This window comes from Physeter macrocephalus, chromosome 18 (assembly GCF_002837175.3).
Source record: "Physeter macrocephalus isolate SW-GA chromosome 18, ASM283717v5, whole genome shotgun sequence".
Lineage (NCBI taxonomy): Eukaryota > Metazoa > Chordata > Mammalia > Artiodactyla > Physeteridae > Physeter > Physeter macrocephalus.
Window position 1 is genome coordinate 72605672 of NC_041231.1, and position 19509 is coordinate 72625180.

At 42.2% G+C, this 19509-nt stretch overlaps 1 protein-coding gene across 2 annotated transcripts in view; it reads left to right on the forward strand.

Annotated features, from left to right (window-relative positions):
* Positions 1–19509, forward strand: part of ZFAND3 (zinc finger AN1-type containing 3) — a 335919-nt gene that overhangs the window by 294399 nt on the left and 22011 nt on the right. For both annotated transcript variants that reach the window (XM_024122138.3, XM_028479770.2), the window contains one exon: positions 10905–11072. In XM_024122138.3, the coding sequence (XP_023977906.1) occupies positions 10905–11072 (168 nt within the window). The remainder of the gene's footprint in view (positions 1–10904; positions 11073–19509) is intronic.

Genomic DNA, 19509 nt, shown 5'->3' on the forward strand with positions numbered 1-19509 from the left:
CATATAAATAAAATACTGTTGACTACAATCCAGAGATATTCAGAGAGTTAACAGGGATAGGAAGAAAATGGTATGAGGAGTAAGTCTTATAAATCATATTCTAAGAGCAGAGGATAAATAGGGTTATTCAACAGAGATGTAGTTTAGAGAAATTGCACCACCATGTTTGGATAAGGAGATCATAAGTGGGAGGGGTGCTGCTTTTCATCCCCACACTTGACCCAGTATCTGCCCTCACCCTCACCCCAGAGGCAGTGGGGTCCTTGGATACATACGAAGTAGCAGAAATTCATCTTCACAGTAAGGTACCCTCATGGAAGAGCAGAAGTAGAGTCTTGAAGTGTAATAACAATTGGAGACAGGATAGCGTGGTGGTTAAGAGCAAGGACTCCAGGCCATGGTGCCTGGGTTCACAGTCCAACTCTTCTACTTACTAGTTGTGTGATTTTCAGCAATTCACTTACCCCATAACTCAGTTTCCTCATCTTAAAATGCGGGTAATAATAGTACCTACCACATACATAGCCTTGTTATAAAAGCAAAATGAGTTAATATTTGTAAAAGCATTTAAAAAGTGCTGGTATGGGATAAGTGCTTTGTGTTAGTGGTTATTATTGTAATTATTACTGAAGTGTAACTTAAGGAATCTCTTGTGGCATATCTACCTATTGTGATAAGTGACCTTAAAAATAAGCTTGGACAAAAGATTACATACCATATGATTTCATCTATAAGTCCATGTATGACCGTATAAATGACATTCTTGAAATGACAAAATTTTAGAAATTGAGGACAGATTAGTGTTTGCCAGAGTTTGCCAGGGAGCAAGGTGGGGGAGGGGGAGAGGGAAGTAGGCATGGCTGTAAAAGGGCAACATGAGGGATCCTTGTGGTGATGGAAAAGTTCTGTAGCTTAACTGTATCAACATTAACATCCTGGTTGTGATATTGTACTAGACTTTTGCAAGATGTTACCATTGGGGAAAACTGAGTGAAGGGTAAGTGGGATTTCTCTGTATTATTTCTTATAGCTACATTTGAACCTACAATTATCTCAGAGTAAATCATTTACTAATAAGAGGAAAATGGGCTTGAAAGATTCCTGATAGAGAAAAATTGGCAGTTAATGCCATGTGTGTGTCTGATCAGACCGACAGACCAGTATTAAGATTAATAAACGTGATGGAAGGAGAACTAACCTGGCCATTGACATTTTAGTGAGATGTTCATGAACCCCCCCCCCCACCCTCCCCCGCAAATTGAACCAGTTGGCGTCAAAGAGAGGAGAAAGATATAAAACAGCTTTATTTCCCTGAAAACCCATCAGTCAGGTGTTCTTCATGTACCTTTGCTCCCCAGACTGTGAAAGGGTCTACTAATTGATATGATTTTTGGTAAAGAGATGAGGTAGAAGGTAGATGAGCAACAACTTTTATACAAATGGTATTTTGAAAAGCAGGGCTAACAGAAAACAATGTGAGGATGACAGATGTGAGCTAAAAATCACCTGTTTATATGTATACAGTATAGTCCTTAAGTTCAAGAGGTACCTTTTTTTAAAAAAAAAATTTATTTTATTTTTGGCTGCGTTGGGTCTTCATTGCTGCGTGTGGGCTTTCTCTAGTTGCAGCGAGCAGGGGCTACTCTTCGTTGCGGTGCACGGGCTTCTCATTGCGGTGGCTTCTCTTGTTGCGGAGCACGGGCTCTAGGTGCGTGGGCTTCAGTAGTTGTGGCACATGGGCTTAGTAGTTGTGGCTCGTGGGCTCTAGAGCGCAGGCTCAGTAGTTGTGGCACACGGGCTTAGTTGCTCCGCCGCATGTGGGATCTTCCCGGACCAGGGCTCGAACCCATGTCCCCTGCATTGGCAGGTGGATTCTTAACCACTGTGCCACCAGGGAAGCCCCAAGAGGTACCTTTTCGATCTTTCCCTCTTCTGCTTCTTAATCACCCCCTTAACAGAATTTATCACTTCCACATTTTATGTTCATAATCTCTTCATACATTAATATGCTGTAGGTTTATTTGTTTATATCTTTCCTGGAATGTGGCCTCCTTGAGAAGAGAGATCATTGCCATATGTAGTTCTGATTTGCTAGTTTAAAGCCCAGTGCCTGGCACACAGTAGGCACTTGATAAATAATTAATAAAATATTGACTGTTGTCTGGTCCCTGAACAGAGTGGTCATTAATCTGGAGGCCTACATAAATTAGATCAAATAAACTGAGAATCTTATTTTACTTAATGAGATTGTGATTATTATTGCAAGTGAACTTTCCTGGGCTTTTGCTTTATGTTTTTTATTCTGATGAAAATTTTCCTTAGGTTTAGAGAGTTGAGTGATCAGCAATGAAAGGGATATCTTATAGGAACAATAAGCAACAGTGTAGAGTCCATCAGGAGGGGAAGGGCAATCAGAAAAAGACCAGGAAGCCATTGGAAAGGAGATATTTAGAGAAGTGACTTGTGGCCTTCTGGGACCAACTTCAGTCACAGACAGTGCCATCAGACTTTAAGAAATCATGGGCTAAAACACTGATATCTAGCTCCTCTCCTAACGTTCACCTAAGTATCCTTTCCTTGCCAAGGCACAGATGAACTATATCCTGATGTCCTGTACGGCAGGTGTGCAGTGGAGGAAGTTAGAGGAAGAAATTCCTTCCCCCACTGCCAAGGTGGAATGGGAACTGGGCTGATTACACAGTGCTTGCCCTTCTTCACCTGCCCTTACTTGTGCCACCCCTCCAACCATGTGGGTTTGTCAGGGGCTTGCTGGAAGTTTAATTGCTGGTCTTGAATATGAAACAGAGGAGGTGTACAGTTAAAAAATCTCCTTCCTTGCAAGTAAATGATGCCATTAAAAATAGAGAGATGAGGCTTCCCTGGTGGCGCAGTGGTTGAGAGTCCGCCTGCCGATGCAGGGGGCACAGGTTCGTGCCCCGGTCCGGGAAGATCCCACATGCCGCGGAGCGGCTGGGCCCGTGAGCCTTGGCCGCTGGGCCTGCACGTCCGGAGCCTGTGCTCCGCAACGGGAGAGGCCACAACAGTGAGAGGTCCGCGTACCGCAAAAAAAGAAGACACACAAGGTCCGCGTACCGCAAAAAAAAAAAAAAAAAAAAAAAAAATTGAGAGGTAAATAGAAAAGAGAGGGAGAAAGAATCAGTCAATCCCGATGGTGGTATATTCCACAGGAAAACTAACCAGGACTATCCAGAAGTCCATGTCATTTGAATGAATGAACGAATATACAATTTGAGAGTATGCTGTTCTAGATTAAAAAGAGATTTAGACGTAAGATCCAAATGTAACACATGCAGCTTGATCGGACATGCCTTTGAAACAATGAAGGTAAACATTGAAAACAATGGAGATAATTTGGATATGGACTGAATGTTAGATGAAATTGGAGCATTATTCTTAATTTTCTTAGGTATGTTATTTTAGTCATGTAAGGAAATGCCCTCATTGTTAAATGTGTATATATGAAGTATTTTGATGTTTGCAACTTATTTTCAGATGGTTTGGTGTTGGGGTGGGAGAGATAAAGCAGTGTGACAGATAGTTCATTAACACTTGTTGAATCTGACTGGAGTGTACACAGGTATTAATTTTACTATTTGAACTTTTCTATATTTTTGAAATTTTTCAAAATAAAAAGTTGGGTGAAGACTGAATACTTTCCTCTTGGGGTTGAGAACAAGGCAAAAATGTCCTCTCTCAACTCTCCTATTCAGTATCATACTAGAAAGCCTAGCTAATACAATAGGCAAGAAAAAGAAATAAAAGGCAGACAGATTAGAAAGAAAGAAAAACTGAGAGAAACCCCTTCCTTTAGAATTGTTGCACTCTGATGCCATGATTTCATTTAAGATGATTTTATTTAATGGAGAGCTGTTCTTCCCACAGCCCATTAGCTTCTCTTACTTGATCCTTTGATAAATTCATAATTGCTTTTTTTTGGGTGTCAGTGTGTACCACCAAAATCAGCTTTCAGCTTCTTGTCCAGCGGGAATCAGAGGGAAAGATGGGCTATGAGGAAATGAGAAATCTGATCCCAGTCTTTAAAACATGTCTTTGGGACGTATGGGTGCTCATTTCATGAAGGGTACAAATTATGGCTCATGACTTATGCATTTTCTGCTACTCTTTAAGTTGTCTTCCAATCAAAAAATGTCCCTACAGAAGCATCTTTGCATTGCTATCATGAAGATCAAAGTCAGACAGTTAGATGATAAAATTACCCTCAAGATTTCTGATGCTTTATGTCTTTTGAGCATACTGAGAAGGACAGAGACCCCAAAAGTTCAGGTGTGCTCCCAAGATAATTGGTTCTACTGATTGGCCACCCCTGGTCTCCCGATCTTGTGTTCCCAGCAGGGAGGAAGAGTCAGAGGTCTGCTCTCTTGAGGTTGTGATGGAGGAGACCACCCTCAAGATAAGGAGAAAGCCAGAGGAAATAACCTGGAGGGATGGGGGTGGAGATGGAAGGAGAAGAGAGGGATTCGGGCTTCACAACAGTACTGCCTGGCAGTTTGAGAACACCTGACCTTTAAAATGGTTATGATCTAAGACGTGGCATCCTAGGAGTATTTCAAACTAGATTCATCTTTGTATTACATATCAAATGAAAATGAAGGCATTTTCCACAAAATTTTAATAATCGGCCTCTTCCAAAGAGTTGAACTTCTTTCTCTGTGTAACAGCTTTTTAACAGGTGTGATATTCCAAAATAGTTCTAGGACCATTAGGAAAATAAGAAAGAAGGGGGAAATTCCAGCCAAATAAAGTGGAAACAAAATTTTTATGGATAATGAGGGAGTTTTCTCTCCTGAAGTCTTTTATAGCATACAGAGTAAGAAGCCAGAGAGGATGAGTCTAATCCCTGCACACACTGAAAGGAAGCCTGAGGAGAAAGAGAGAAAGTACCTATAAAACAGATTTTCTTTTTAAAGTGTCTTTTATCAGTTTTTCCAGTGAGACTGTGGTGTTTTTCATGGACAGAGGTTTTAGCAGCTTAAGCTTCTTTTATTTTTTATTTTTGGCTGCGTTGGGTCTTCGTTGCTGTGTGTGGGCATTCTCTAGTTGCGGCGAGTGGGGGCTACTCTTTGTTGTGGTGCGGGGGCTTCTCATTGCGGTGGCTTCTCTTGTTGCGGAGCACGGGCTGTAGGCGCGCAGGCCTACAGTAATTGTGTCATGTGGGCTCGGTAGTTGTGGCTTGCAGGCTCAGTAGTTGTGGCTCGCGGGCTCTAGAGCACAGGCTCAGTAGTTGTGGTGCACGGGCTTAGTTGCTCTGCGGCATGTGGGATCTTCCCGGACCAGGGGTCGAACCCGTGTCCCCTGCGTTGGCAGGCGGATTCTTAACCACTGCACCACCAGGGAAGCCCTTAAGCTTCTTTTATTTTTTATTTTTTTTATTTTTATTTTTTGCGTTACGCGGGCCTCTCACTGTTGTGGCCTCTCCCGTTGCGGAGCACAGGCTCCGGACGCGCAGGCTCAGCGGCCATGGCTCACGGGCCCAGCCGCTCCGCGGCATGTGGGATCTTCCCGGACCGGGGCACGAACCCATGTCCCCTGCATCGGCAGGCGGACTCTCAACCACTGCGCCACCAGGGAAGCCCTAAGCTTCTTTTAAATGGTCGAAGGAGAGACAGCAGTGATGTGTGAGGGTTCATTAATTATTGCTCTTACTGATGTTTGCACAGACGGTTGGGATCATAAATGTCAGTCTGCCAAGAGACTGTGATAGGTTCTAAAAAAACTGATTGAGTACCTCAAAAGCTGTCATAAAACCTGAGATTAAACAGATTCATCTTTCTTTCTTAGAAGTGAGGGAAGGTATGGGTGAAGTGAATAGAAGAAGCTTCCTTCTCTTTGTTGCCACTTTGCTATTTCCATTCTCCTGTTCAAAACCACGAGTGTTGGCTTGTGCAGAGGGTCAGGAGCCTGCCTGAGGTGTCAGAGGGACATGGTCATGGTTAGCAGTCTCAGTTGTGTGCGGGCTGCCAGCTGTACAGCGATGGGAGATTCAGAGAGATTGGGATTCAACCCTGACAGGGCTGACACAATTTATTTGGGAATTTTCAGGAGAGAACATGAGTTATAAAGACAAGAACAGTGACAGTAAGGAACAAATGTGAATTTCTGTCAGAGATAAAACAGAATTTTAAAAGAAGTAGGTCTGTTGTCGTCTCCAGTCAAGTTTTCCAGTTAAACTGTGTTCCTAAATTGAAAGTCTTACCACTACTTTTCTGCTATTGGCTAGGAAAGTACAATTAGAAGACTTTCTCTCTTCAGAGGATTATATATTTTAAAGATCACTGTACTTATTTCTCTGTCACAAATAAAGCAATGGTTACTTTAAATCTAGGAAACTGAGAGATAAAATACTTTTTCTTAAGATTTTCCTTTCTCATTTAATCACATCATGATTCTTGATCAGACTTTGCTTTGACTAGAAGGTCTGATGTGGTATCTTCCTCAGGCTATTAAATGTAGGCAGAGGAAGAGGGGGTCTGGTTGAATATCAAGAACTGTGAGGCTGGCATATGCATGTGGGCAGCTCTTGTGTGGGTACATACAGACTAGATTATGTTCTCAAGAAAAAGCATACTGGGAAAAGGTGCTTTGTTGGCCCTTTATGAAGGACCTTAATTAGAAGTCACTCCTAACTCCTGGGGTGGGAACAGTTTCTAGCTTGCTGCTACACTCCTCCTGCTGCTAATGAGCATGCTCCTTGCAAGGATGCGTTTCTTCTGACAGTTAAAGCTGCATATGAGAGTTATTTCTGTTCACCTTTCTCTCTGCCTTAAATCCTTACTGCCCAAGTTCAGATTATGCAAGTAGACTGGAAGGTGTTTTCCATCATTGTTGAGGAGTTAAAAATGCTTCAGGGTAACAAGGACTATTTACTATTTGTGAGCAGAAAGTAAATAATCAAACTTTAATTTATTCAGATACGGACAGTAGATGAGGGTTCCTTTAGTGTTGACCATAATTGGATCTTTTCTTTCTGGTGGTCCTTTTAAAATTGCCATTAAGTTTGTAATTGAACAGTTGAATTATTTAGTTCATTATTATGTAATTAGAATCCCTGTCCTGGACATCTGTTTCTCTTATTTAGGCAACTCCCCACATGGCACAGGTTTCATTAAGTAATTAGCAGAGGAGATGTAAATTTCTTGTGCAGACATGATGATGATCCTGTAGACCGCTATTTATTTCATCAGCTTGTAATTAAAATACTAAGTTGACTTGTGAGGAAATGCCAAGGAATGGTTTGCTTTGCCAAGAAGTTATAGATAACACATAACTGGATGGCAGCATGTGGAAGGTGGTAAACAGTTTAGGGAGTTTTTTCCCCTCCCTCCTTGTGGTAGAGAGCATTAGAGGGCACAAGGATTGCTTTCCACTTAATAGACCATTGACTGAGTGAAGGATAAGTGGGCGTATTCCAGAATGCTAAAGTTATGATCTCTTAATGTCTAGGAGCAGTTCCTTGATTCTGAAAAATAACACATTCTGGTAAACATTTCACCTGTCTTGGTTCAGACTCATTGAGGACTGCTTCTCATGGCTCAGGCTTTCTATACATGGATGCCTTGGTCTTGGACTTGCACAGACCTGCAAGTCCAGGTCTTGGACTTGCACAGATGCTGAGACATTGACTCTCAGAGGACTGACTAGGGCTGAGTGATGTTCCTTTAGGATGGCCGGTGCAGTGCCGCCAGAAGCTGTTGGCAGCATCAAAGCCCTCCCTAAGGACCCACTGTTTCAGGAACATCCCATGCCTCCTGCCTTCCAGAACAAATAATGCTGTTGTCTTTATATATAGTGTGGAATGGATAAAGGAAAATTTCAGGATGAGACCATGCAGACCTATTCCTTAGTTTTGTTATTATTGAGTGCTCATTGGTCACACAAGGTGGAGAATTAGAAGAAAAGAGATCAGGCCTGACAGGCCTCCTAATTTTGGGGCGTTCCATCAGCTGGGTTGTTTGGTGATGACCAATGATGATTATATCAATATGAATTCTGTTCTCAATCTTAGGAATCATATGTTAAAAAATATTGTCTTCACATATCACTCTCTTGCTTGTTTGAAAATAGTTAGCCATGGATAACATTGATATACTGAAAGTAAATTGTCTTGTTGTAGCAGAGGCTTGCTTTAGAAGTGGAAATAGGTGCTATGTAGGTAGACAGCACATTTGACAGTTTGGAGCAGACTCACTTGGGAAACAGCTTTGAATGTGAACATTGTGTTTCCAGACACAAGCTCAGTTCTATGAGGTCGCAGTGCAAATAAAAGAGGGTCCGAGTGGTCCTCTTTTATATTTGAGGTGTGCTGGCCTCGTGTCAAGAACCTCTGGATTTTAACAATTTAATAATGCAAAGCCTTCAGCCACCTCTTGTGTGAACCCTAATCTCTCTCCTCTCCCCACTTCACCCCCCAGGGTTGGGGGATAATTTCTTATGTGGATGCTCCAGATTTAGGACCTTGTCTCAGAACAAACACCATTTTTTCGTTTCGGTTTTTACTGTAGAATTTTCTCTTCTCGTTACCCAATGGGAAAAAAAAAAAAGTCGAAATAGGGTTATTAATACAAATTAGTGCCCTTTCTGGTTTGTAAAAAAGGACCCCCGCCCCCAACAGTGTGGCCCATACCAGGTGAATTCCTTTTGTCTGGCTGCCTTGTAATGATTTACATTTAGATTGTTGCTTGTTGTTCTTATAGGGGAAGGGGAGGGGCCTGGTGTGTGTCTGGCTGCCTCAGTCATCACACTGACTAGGTTTGGACAGCTTTGCTTAGCGGAGCTGGGAAATAGGCTGAACTTGCTTTCAATTGTTTTCATCAAAGGCCTTGTTTAGTTGGTTTGTATTGGGGGAAAACGTCATGTAGGCTGCAAGAACTAAATGAAATGAAAAATGAAGTTTACAATTGCTAAGAATGGTGCGTACCTTCTGAAAGTCAGTGCACGGTGCGGTGGGCCGGAGGGCTGTGAGCAAACTGTTACCATTGTCACTGTCAGGGCCAGTGAGTGCTCGGGCGAAATGCAGCATCTTCTCCACACAGAGGGAGGCTGGGAAGGGGATACAGACAGGCTTCCTTCAGATACAGCCGGACTTCCCTGGTGGTCCAGTGGTTGAGACTCCGTGCTTCCACTGCAGGGGGCGTGGTTTGGTTCTGTCCCTGGTCGGGGAACTAAGATCCTGCATGCTTTGCAGCGCGGCCAAAAAAAAAAAGAAAGAAAGAAAAACAGCCAACAGTCTACCTCTTCTCACTTAGAGACACAGTAAATAGAAAATCAGGACTGCCTTAGGAGAAGATTTATTCATGTAAGAAATACTGAGTTGTAGGCATAGAGGGCACATTAGTGAACAAAGCTGGTGAAACTTCCTGCCCTCCAGGAGTTTACATTCTCCTGGAGGATAATGTCAAAAGATAAGTGCTGTGGAGGAATAAAAGGCAGGAAAAGGAAGGAAAGGAAGTGCTGCTGAAGGGGGCAAGAGTGGTCTAGATAGGGTTTTCAGGGAAGAAGACCTCATTGAAAATGTAGCTTAAAAGACTTTAAAAGAGGGAATTCCCTGTAGATCTGGGTGAAGAGTGTTCCAGACAAAGGGACCAGAAGGTGCAAAGGCCCTGAGGTAGGAGACAATCAGGAGGCTAGTGTGGATGGAGCAGAGGGAGAGAGTAGCAGGGTATGAGGGGAGAGAGATGGGAGGAGGGCACATAAGAAAGGCAGGGCCTTTCTGAGGGTCATAGGAAGTATCTGAACTTTTCCTCCAAGAAGGGGAGCTATTAGAGGATTTTGAGCAGGAGTGTGAAGTGATTGTAACTTGATTTTTAACAGGGTCGCTTGGCTGCTGTGTGGAGAATAGACTGTAGGACAAGGGGAAGGGCAGGGAGACCAGTAAGAAGCTAGTGTATTAGGAGAGTCTCTTCCAGAGGTGGTTTAGCACAAATCACTTTGGAACCTTGGCGAGAGGTGCATCGTCAGTATGTAGTGGCAGTAATTCCAAGACTACAGAGCCCCCCACGTGCTGGCTCTTTTCTTTTCTTTCTTTTTTTCTTTCTTTTTTTTTTGAAAGCAAGAGTTATTTACAGTCTGCCTGTGACATGAACTTTATTGCATTTTACTTTTTTAAGGTTATACAAAACACTTGTTGCACACTGCATCTCCTTTCACCTGCTAATTTGGCACCAGCCCTAGGGTTGTGGTGCCAAGTGCTGCCTCTGTACCACCCCACGCTGGAAGCCATGGGACAGCTTATTTGTGAACAAGCAAGGATACTTCTTCACCCTGAATAAAGTTGGAATTGTTTTCAGTATTAGAACCTGATTCTTGTGCGTTTAGTTGTGCATAGGAATAGAAATGTCTTATTACTAGAAAAGGTCATGGATCACCCATGAAACACTGACTTCAGGTATAGAATTGTGCTAAGCATGGTGACATACAGAAATAGTAGACACAGTCCCTTCTCTGGCGAATTACAGTCTACTTAAGGACAAAGATCCAAGAAGAGATAAATAACCAATACAAGCAGTAAACAGCTGGGACCCAAAGAAGGGGCACAAAGAGAGGATCCCATTTCCAGCTCGAATGGTCTCCTCGTGTAGAGATGGCTGTTTTTTAAAGACAACACAGAACAGACGTTTGTTGAGCCACCCACCCTCCTCTCCTAGCTTGGGCCTGGCTTGTTAGAAGTCGGCTCTAAAGGTTCATGCTTGTCACAATTTGTGACGTAAACCAGGCCAGTTAGACAAACTGGCTCTTGCTCATACTGATCCAGTTCCTGGAAAAGGGCAGAGTAGCCAGGTCAGAAGAATGCCTTGGCTGTACATTAATCAGCTGTGCTTGCCAGGCCAAGCACTAACCCTGACCCCCAAATGTGTTGTTTTGCTCAGATTCACAGTCGGAGAATGAGGCTTCGCCAGTGAAACGGCCACGACTACTGGAGAATACTGAACGATCCGAGGAAACCAGCCGATCTAAACAGAAAAGCCGACGTCGGTGCTTCCAGTGCCAAACCAAACTGGAGCTGGTGCAGCAGGAACTGGGATCGTGCCGCTGCGGTAAGCGTCCCCCCAGTGGAGGACACAGCGTGGTGGAGGCTGTGTCCTTGGCTCCCTGAGAGGCTGAGCTCCTTCATTCTTCTCCCGAGTACCTCCCTGCAAGCTTATAGGTTTGGAGCTTGGGAAATCAGAGTAGAGGATTCTTATTTCCAAACACCCTTTATTTCCTCTCACACATAAAGAAAAGGCAAAAACCTCCCCAACTACTCTTACACATATTTCATTAGAGTTGCGTTGTCACTGCTTACTGCTCTCAGCTTCTCCCCACTGCATATTACTGTGGTTCCTTCTCATTGATGACTTATTTAGAAGTTAACCAAACCAGTGAAATTCTGAGATATGTACCATAAAATTCATATATTAAATTAATTTTGAATGAGCTTCTTACTATATATAATAAATGGAAGATTTCTCCCCCATATCCCTTTTAAATTAAAGTTTGATTAGAAAATTATTTTCTTTGAAGCATCATTCATTGTCAGTCAACCCCTTGAAATAGCTTTAAAGTAACCTTTTCCTTCTGTATTATCCAGTGTAATACCAGCTCTTGGAATTTTTGGTGGGATGTACTTTTTAAAAACTTTATGCCTACCCACAGTGGAACAGAACTTAGAACAATCCTTCCTCTCCCTTTGACCACATACATCGTGTCACGTGGAAGCAAAATTGTGTAGCTGCATTATTTAGGCTGACTTACAGTTTTCCTGTCCCTGTTTTTATTTCTTGACTTTAGAGCATAGTATTGTGAAATTGTTCTTTGGGACAGAGCTGTCATCAGGCCTTCTGGCTCTAGCCTCTGAGAATCCTGTATCCTTTGTCCTTAGGAGTGAGCTTTTAGAAGCCTCCTTTTACCTCTGGGATGGCCATAGATAGCCTGTAAGTACTGATGCTGGTAGTCAGGACTAGGTGGTTCTCCCAGCAGTAGAAAGTTACAGTTGCTCAAAGCTCTTCATCTTCTGAAGAGATAGCCATTGCTGCTCCTGTCCCTCAGTTATCTGCCCTGTTGGAAATGAGAAGGACAGGAGGGAGTTCCCAGTCTCTCATGGAAACTGAGTTGGGACTCCTTTCCTGTCATGAGTAGAAATCTGTTTGTTACACAGTCTGGTGTGTGGTACTTGGCAGTATCAGAAACGTATTTATATTCAACTGCAGAAATGGTGACTAGCATGTGGAGTCCAGGTATCACTGGACAGGTTTTTATTCTTTAGCCTGGCATTTATTTATCCTATTAAATGCTTGTGTGAAAGTGTAAGGAGAGAGGTAGGATAAGACGTGGGTGCAGAGGCTGTCAGCAGAATTTTCACACCTCACTTTTGTTCCTGCAATGTGATGTGGTCCAAGTGAGCCCAGAACCTTGTTCTTAGGCTGGGTCTTGATCAACCCTGCTAGGTAATATAAAATTCTTAATGAGGTAGTGAAGGAATACTGTGGTTAGCCAAGAAAACTCTGGGGTCTCGTGGTTTGTCTGATCTTTTGTGGTCTGCAAATTCTTGCTTTGGTCTTCACGTGGACCCCTGGGGGCTTCAGCAGTTCAGTCTGTTACCAGTGTTGTGCAGCTTCCCTGACCATTTGCCTGTTGCTTTTGTAACACAGGCCTTTGGTGATTCCTAAATTAGAATCATGGGATTTTCCTGTACCTTACATTCTTGTTTCCTTCTTGAAAGTTAACTGAATCCTGGGTATTACACAGGATTTGCCCTAGTGGATCAAGCAATTGGTCCATCAAGTGTGCTGTCTCGCCTCTGGCAGTGGCTAATAACCTCCTCTCCTTGTCAGGCAAGCAGTGAGAATTCACAATTTAGCACTGAGAGATCCAGAGGTGTGGTAACCGAGTCTCCCAGTTTACCCTTCAGCTTTGATGCAAACCACCTAATTTCCTAAGGTCTTAAGCACCAAGCTGAAAATATCTAGAAATAGATGTTGGATGACTTCATGTGCTCCTAAAGTGAAGCCAACTTGACTGACTCTGGTAAGTGCAGATTACTCTGCTGTGCTCTTCACCTCTCAGGCAGGAGGCTGGGTTTCTAAGTAAGTGCCTATTGGGTTTGCCATAGATATGCATTCTCTTTAAATGATCTAACACGTGGTCCCTTGGCTTATGCCCAATTCTGAGGGTCGTCTTATAGAGAGATTTGATTTTTCTGCTGGAGAAGAGAGCCCTGAACTTTCTGCAGTCCCTCCAGATGTAGTCTTCCTAGAGAGAGCTGGGAGTTCAATTGGGCCCACTGAGAGCATTACACTTATGTGCCCAGAAAAATGACTGAGTCAACTGCCACATTTTAAAAGATGAAGGACAGTAATGGGAACACACACCTCTGGGACTGTCCCTGACAAATAGCTCTTGTGTTCCTCCTGCCTGTCTGCTTGGATCTCTAGGAAAAGGTGAGTTGTACAGTTATTTTCTTGAGGCTGCATGGAGTGCTAGGGAGACGTTTAACTGCCCTGAAAGGTTTTGGAAGACAGGAAACACAGTAATTTACTACTGAAAGTGAAGACTCAGGAAGGCGGTTTGAACTCAAACAGAACACTTTTCCACTGCAGAAAATCTTTTTTTTAATATATATTCACAATCTTTTTTTCCATTCCCCTTTCACTCTGTACAGGTTATTAACTGCTGACAAGAAATTCACATCTCATAAATAATGCTTAAGAGCCATTGCTATATAAATTGAATGTGTTATGAATTGTGATGGGCCTTTTTGTATCATTCGATGCCTAGAGCAGGAAGAACAGAGGATGTCATTTTCATTAATTTCTAATGAGGTGCCAATTAAAGACAGGGAAGACGCTCCAAAGGGAAGAGTGGCCAAGCTCCCCTGAATCCTCTGCCTGGGGCTGTCATCCAAACACTGCCACCAAGCCTTCTCTAAAAATTCCATTAAATCACAGTCTCATCGAGAGCACACAGACACATTCAGCTCCCCTTTGATCTTCAAAAGAGCAATTTGTAAGGCGAGTTCTGAGCCTTCTCACATAGGGAGCAGCTAGAGGTGATAGGAATTGTTAATTGCCAAGACACTCCATGGGTGAATTTTGAAGATGAATTCTCCTCTGCCTCGCTGTGACTAGATAACCTTTAAATCAACAATACCATAGTAACACCCTTTTCCTGTGAAATCTTTCTGGGTGCCAATCAGAAAAAGCATATGGTGAGGCTGGGATGATACCCTGCATCCTAGTGTATCTTCAGCAGTTTAACTTCTCAAGATGGAAAACAACTGCATAAAAATGGATTTATTTGTTTCATTTTGTACTCAGTAGGCAAATTGATCAGCTCGTTGTCTTTACAGGGGTCTTGTCTCTCCAAATGCCACCTGGAGGGTGTTCTTCTGAAATCTGGCCATCCTCATCCAATCTGGGCCACAGCACAGCCACGTGGATGCTGTGTTTTCTAATCAGATCTTGCATGATGCATACCACATGGCTTTTTAATCGCTATGCATTGCTTACCAGAACCACAGAATTAATTTTTAAATACCAGTCTAAGAGCTTGCATTAAGTTGTGGCATGTTTTCAGTTGACAGTGACTTAAACTGTAAGCTCCCTTTTGGGACAACAGTGCTTTTACTAACCTCTTGAGTAATCTGACTTCGTTTACTGCTTTCAAAATAAATTTTATATTCCCTTTAGAAACTCAGAGTGATGCTTTAGCTGGGACCTTTAGTTTATCGACTTAAAAGTGCCTCACTGGTCATTTCTGCCTTTTCATTCACTGTCAAGCTAAATTCAGCTAGCATTTATTGAGATGTGATTTTGCATAAAGCATTTTGCTGGGTTTTGTGGGCAATATAGGAGGTAGAATACAGAATGTAGGAGCTCATAGTTTAGGTCAGTGATTTCAGACTTAAGTGGGCATCAGAATTGCACAGAGGGCTGTTAAAACAGTCTGCTGGGCCCACCCCCAGAGCTTCTGACTCAGTGGGCCTGTGCCTGTTTAGTAGGTTCCCAGGTAATACTGATGCTGCTGGTCTGAGGACCATGCTTTGAGAACCACTGTTCTAGGCGCTTCTCAATCTGGGAAGCCTCTAAAACATAGAATGTCTGGGTCTCACACTTAACAATTAAATCAGAAAAGGTTTCTGGGTATTGTTTTTTAAACATTTTGGAAATTAAAAGTTTGTCCTGGACCATTTGAAAGTAAGTTGCAAACATTGTGACCCTTTATCCCTGTAAGTTCAATGAATGTTTCCTGAGTATAGTTATTTTATATAACTGCAGCACAGTTATCAGCTTCAGTAAATTGATACTGATAAATACTTTTATCAAATCTGTTGTTCATATTCTAGCTTTGCTAGTTGATCCAATAATATACTTCATAAAAGCATTTTCCCACTTCTAGTACAGAATCCAGTCCATGATCAAGTGTTGAATTTAGTTGTCATGTCTCTTTTAGACTCTTAAGTTGGAACATTTTCATTGCCTTTCTTTGTTTTTAATGATACTGACATTTTGAAGGCTACATTTCTCCACCCTCCTCTGCTTACCCTTCCCAACCCCCCACTTTTTAAAATAGAGCACTCCTTGTTTGGAGGTTGTCTGATGTTTCTTCATGGTTAGATTCAGGTTATGTATTCCCAGCCAGAATGCTACGTGGGTGATGTTGTGTCCCCCTCAGGGTTCTTCATTGGGAGGCCCGGATGTTTTATCTGCCTCTCATTATTGATGTTAATTTTGCTTCATTCACCCAGTCTAGGTGTTGTCTGATGTCTCTAAAAATAGTATTTTTGCCCTTGCAACTAGTAACCAATCTGTGGGAAACACTTTGATTATATAAATGTCCTGATCATCATCAAAAAGGTCTCCTAGATTTAGCATCCATTGATGATTCTTGCCTGAACCAGTCTTTACTATGATGGTTGCAAAATGATGCTTTGCTAACTCCAGTCCTTCTCCTGCATTTACCATTTGCACGGAGCATTCTCCTCCCCCATTTATTTATCTCTTATTGGCTTGGACTCTTTGGGCTCTTATATTTTTCAGTGGTTTATAATTCATTACTGTACTTAATTATTTTGTTGCTCAAATTGTCTCAGATTTGGCTGGTGGAAGTTCCTTCAAGCTGAATTCTGTATTTTTGTGACATACCTCCTGTTTTTGTTTTTTTAAAAAATTTATTTATTTATTTATGGCTGCTTTGGGTCTTCGTTGCTGTGTGCGGGCCCTCTCCAGTTGCAGGGAACGGGGGCCACTCCTCGTTGCGGTGTGCGGGCTTCTCACTGCAATGGCTCCTCTTGTTGCAGAACACAGGCCCTAGGCACGTGGGCCTCAGCAGTTGTGGCACATGGGCCTAGCTGCTCCACGGCATGTGGGACCTTCCTGGGCCCGGGATCGAACTCGTGTCCTCTGCATTGGCAGGTGGATTCTTAACCACTGTGCCACCAGGGAAGTCCCTGCCTCCTGTTTTTTAAAAAGCATTTTCTTACTCTCTGGCCCAACATGATGTGTTCTGGACACATCTTGTACTTGCTTAGTCCTGGAATCAGCCACTTTTCCAAGGATCCCCAAGCTGATTTAAATAGGCATTCAGAGTAGGAATTTGCTGGTCTTGAGTGGAAGGCAGGCACATGCATGAAATAAGTGGCATCCAGGGCAGCCTACCATAAGAGTTTTAATCAAGGTACAAACCATATATTATAGGAATATGGGGAGGGAGAGATTAATTCCAACTGGAAGACTCTGGACAGGCTTCCACAATAGGGGCATTAAAGGAAGGGTGGGACTTAGAAGTGCAGATAGAGGGGATGCTTGGACCAAGCTGGTGTTTTGCAGGTGACCTCTGTGCAGCCCGATGGAGCCTTGGGGTTGAGTCAGGAGAGACTGCTAGAAAAGGAGGGAAGGGATTCCAGTTTCCAGGCTGTAGGGTTTGGGCGTTGGTTTGCAGTGAAAAACTATCAGTGGTTTGAATGTGGTCAGCGTGATCTAATTTGACTTTTTTAAAAAAATTAAGCACACAGGAAAGCCCAGGAGGCTGTTGAATCTTCTTAGAGGAGTGATCTAGGGAGAATGTGAACTGATTCACAAAGTGGAAAAGAATGTGCACGTGTCACAGCCGTCCCCGTCCACTATAGGGGACTGACTGACTGGTGAACGGATAGTGATATTCTGAGGTCGAGTGTGGGGTGAGGAGCTGTGGTGATTATGAAGCATGTAGGTGACGTGAAACTACCAGGCTGGCCCATTCCACCAGCATCAGAAACCACCACAGATAAGCCCACGTCTAGGCCTTTATTTTAACTCTCTTCCAAGTGTGATTTAAACCTGTCAGGGACATTTGGCATTCTGTCCTATGTCTCAAAGAAAGCGAGGCTATATTTTCTTATAAAAGGCCTTATTCTGTGTACAGAGTTCTAGGCTGGATCTGTCAGAAAACCCTACTATCCATGGAAACTGCCTGAGATCCTTTATCATGAACAAATTGGTTTGACCAGTTAGGTGTTATCATTACTGCCGTTGAGTATCAAGTCCATGCTCTGCAATGTGTTATATAGAGAGTGTGGTGACCAAGATCCCAGCCCTTTAGGAGCTCCTGTTGTTTTATGCTGAGTCTGGCAGTGAAAGGCTAAAGTTTTTCCAGCACTTCTGAGACAGCAGCTGGGTGTTATGTTACCTTACAGCTCAAGAGAAGGAGGTGCCTGCCCACCCTCCCAAAAGCAAAAACAAAAACAACAGCAGCAAGAGAAAACCTTTGACAGGAGTTACTGTATATTTGAGAGCTAAGAGTAATTGAAAATCCTGAGGCAAATCGAGAAAATTTTCTCCCTTTGCTACTCTCTTCCTTTCACTCTCACTGTACTCTCACCTAAACAAGAGTATGCTTATTTGTAGTCCCCATTTAATCTTTAATGTGTAGGAGTTTTGGCCTAAAACCAAGCAGTTTAGTCCCTCTGCTGCTCCTCTAAATTGCAAGTTGAGGTGTTAGAGCAAAACAAATCAAACCTTTACTGAACACTAGCTCCACATATTTGGCCCATTAGTTTACCACGTCCCAGAGATCCAAGCTACCATATGTCCTTTAACAAGGCTGTAGAGAGATATTAGAAACATGAAGAGCTCCCCTCCCCAGCAAAGGAGCATCAACGACCAAGCTTTTAAAATACAAAATGTGCAGAGAGCACATTTACTGAAGCCTGTGTCACTTCCCCACTCACACCCTACCGACAGGCAAACCAGCAGGCCCTTGTCCCATGAAGTGAATACTTTCCGTCTGGATAGCAAATTTGCAACTATTTCTATAGTCCAGTCTTAGCAATAACACCACAATAATAATTTAATCAAAACTATTTGAATAGATTACCCTGTTTTAGGATATTTCTTTATGGAGAGAAAAAATGGCTTATTTTAAAAGGAAGTGAATTTTTTAAATTCTAAGAGTAAATAATCTCAGTTAGTTCTTTGCCTAGCAAGGTGTGTGTATGTGTGTGTTTTTTGGATTTTTTGATATATAATTTACATACCATAAAATTCACCTGTTTTATAGTTCAGTGAGTTTTAGTAGCTTTAAGTTGTACAGCCCTCACCAAATTCAAATTTTAGAGTACTTCCATTACCCCAAAAAGTTCCCACGTGCCTCATTTTCAGTCAGTCACTACACTCTCCTACCCTAGCCCCAGGCAACCACTGATCTGCCTCTGTTGGTATAATTTGGCTTTTCTAGAATTTTAGCATCAGTGGATTCAAACAGTATATATATATATATATATATATATATATATATATATATACACACACACTCACACAGTCTTCTGTGTCCACATAGTATGTTGTTTTTGAGATTCATCCATGTTGTTACATATCAGTAGTTCATTCCTCTTTAATGTTGAGTATTATTTCATTGTATGGATAATACCACATTTGTTTATCCATTTACCATTTGACATATGTTTGGGTTGTTGCCAGTTTGGGGATATGAGTAGAGCTGCTATAAATATTCATGCAGAAGTCTTTGTATGGACGTGTGTTTTAATTTCTCGTGTAAATACATAGAGGCAGAATTGCCAGGTTGAATGGTCATTTTCTAAGAAAATCTCATCAGCAGTGTATTAGGGTTCCAATTTCTCCATAATTGGCCAACATTTAATATTGTCATTCTTTTTAACTTTAGCTATTCTAGTGGTTGTGTGGTGCCATCTCACTGTCGTATGTTAATTTTCATTTCTCTAATGACCAGTGACGTTAAGCATCTTTTTCATATGCCTTTTGGCCACTCATATATCTTCTTTTCTGAAGAGTCTGTTTATACTTCAGCTATCTTGCCCATTTTAAAAAGATTGACAGAATTACCATTTTAACAATATTCCAACCTATGAATATGATATGTCTCTCTTATTTAAGTCTTCTTTAATTTCATAGCAGTGTTTCATATTTTTCAGTTTCCATTCTTTGTTAAATTTATTCGTAAGTATTTTAGTGTGGTTTTTTTTTTTTTTTTTTTTTTTTT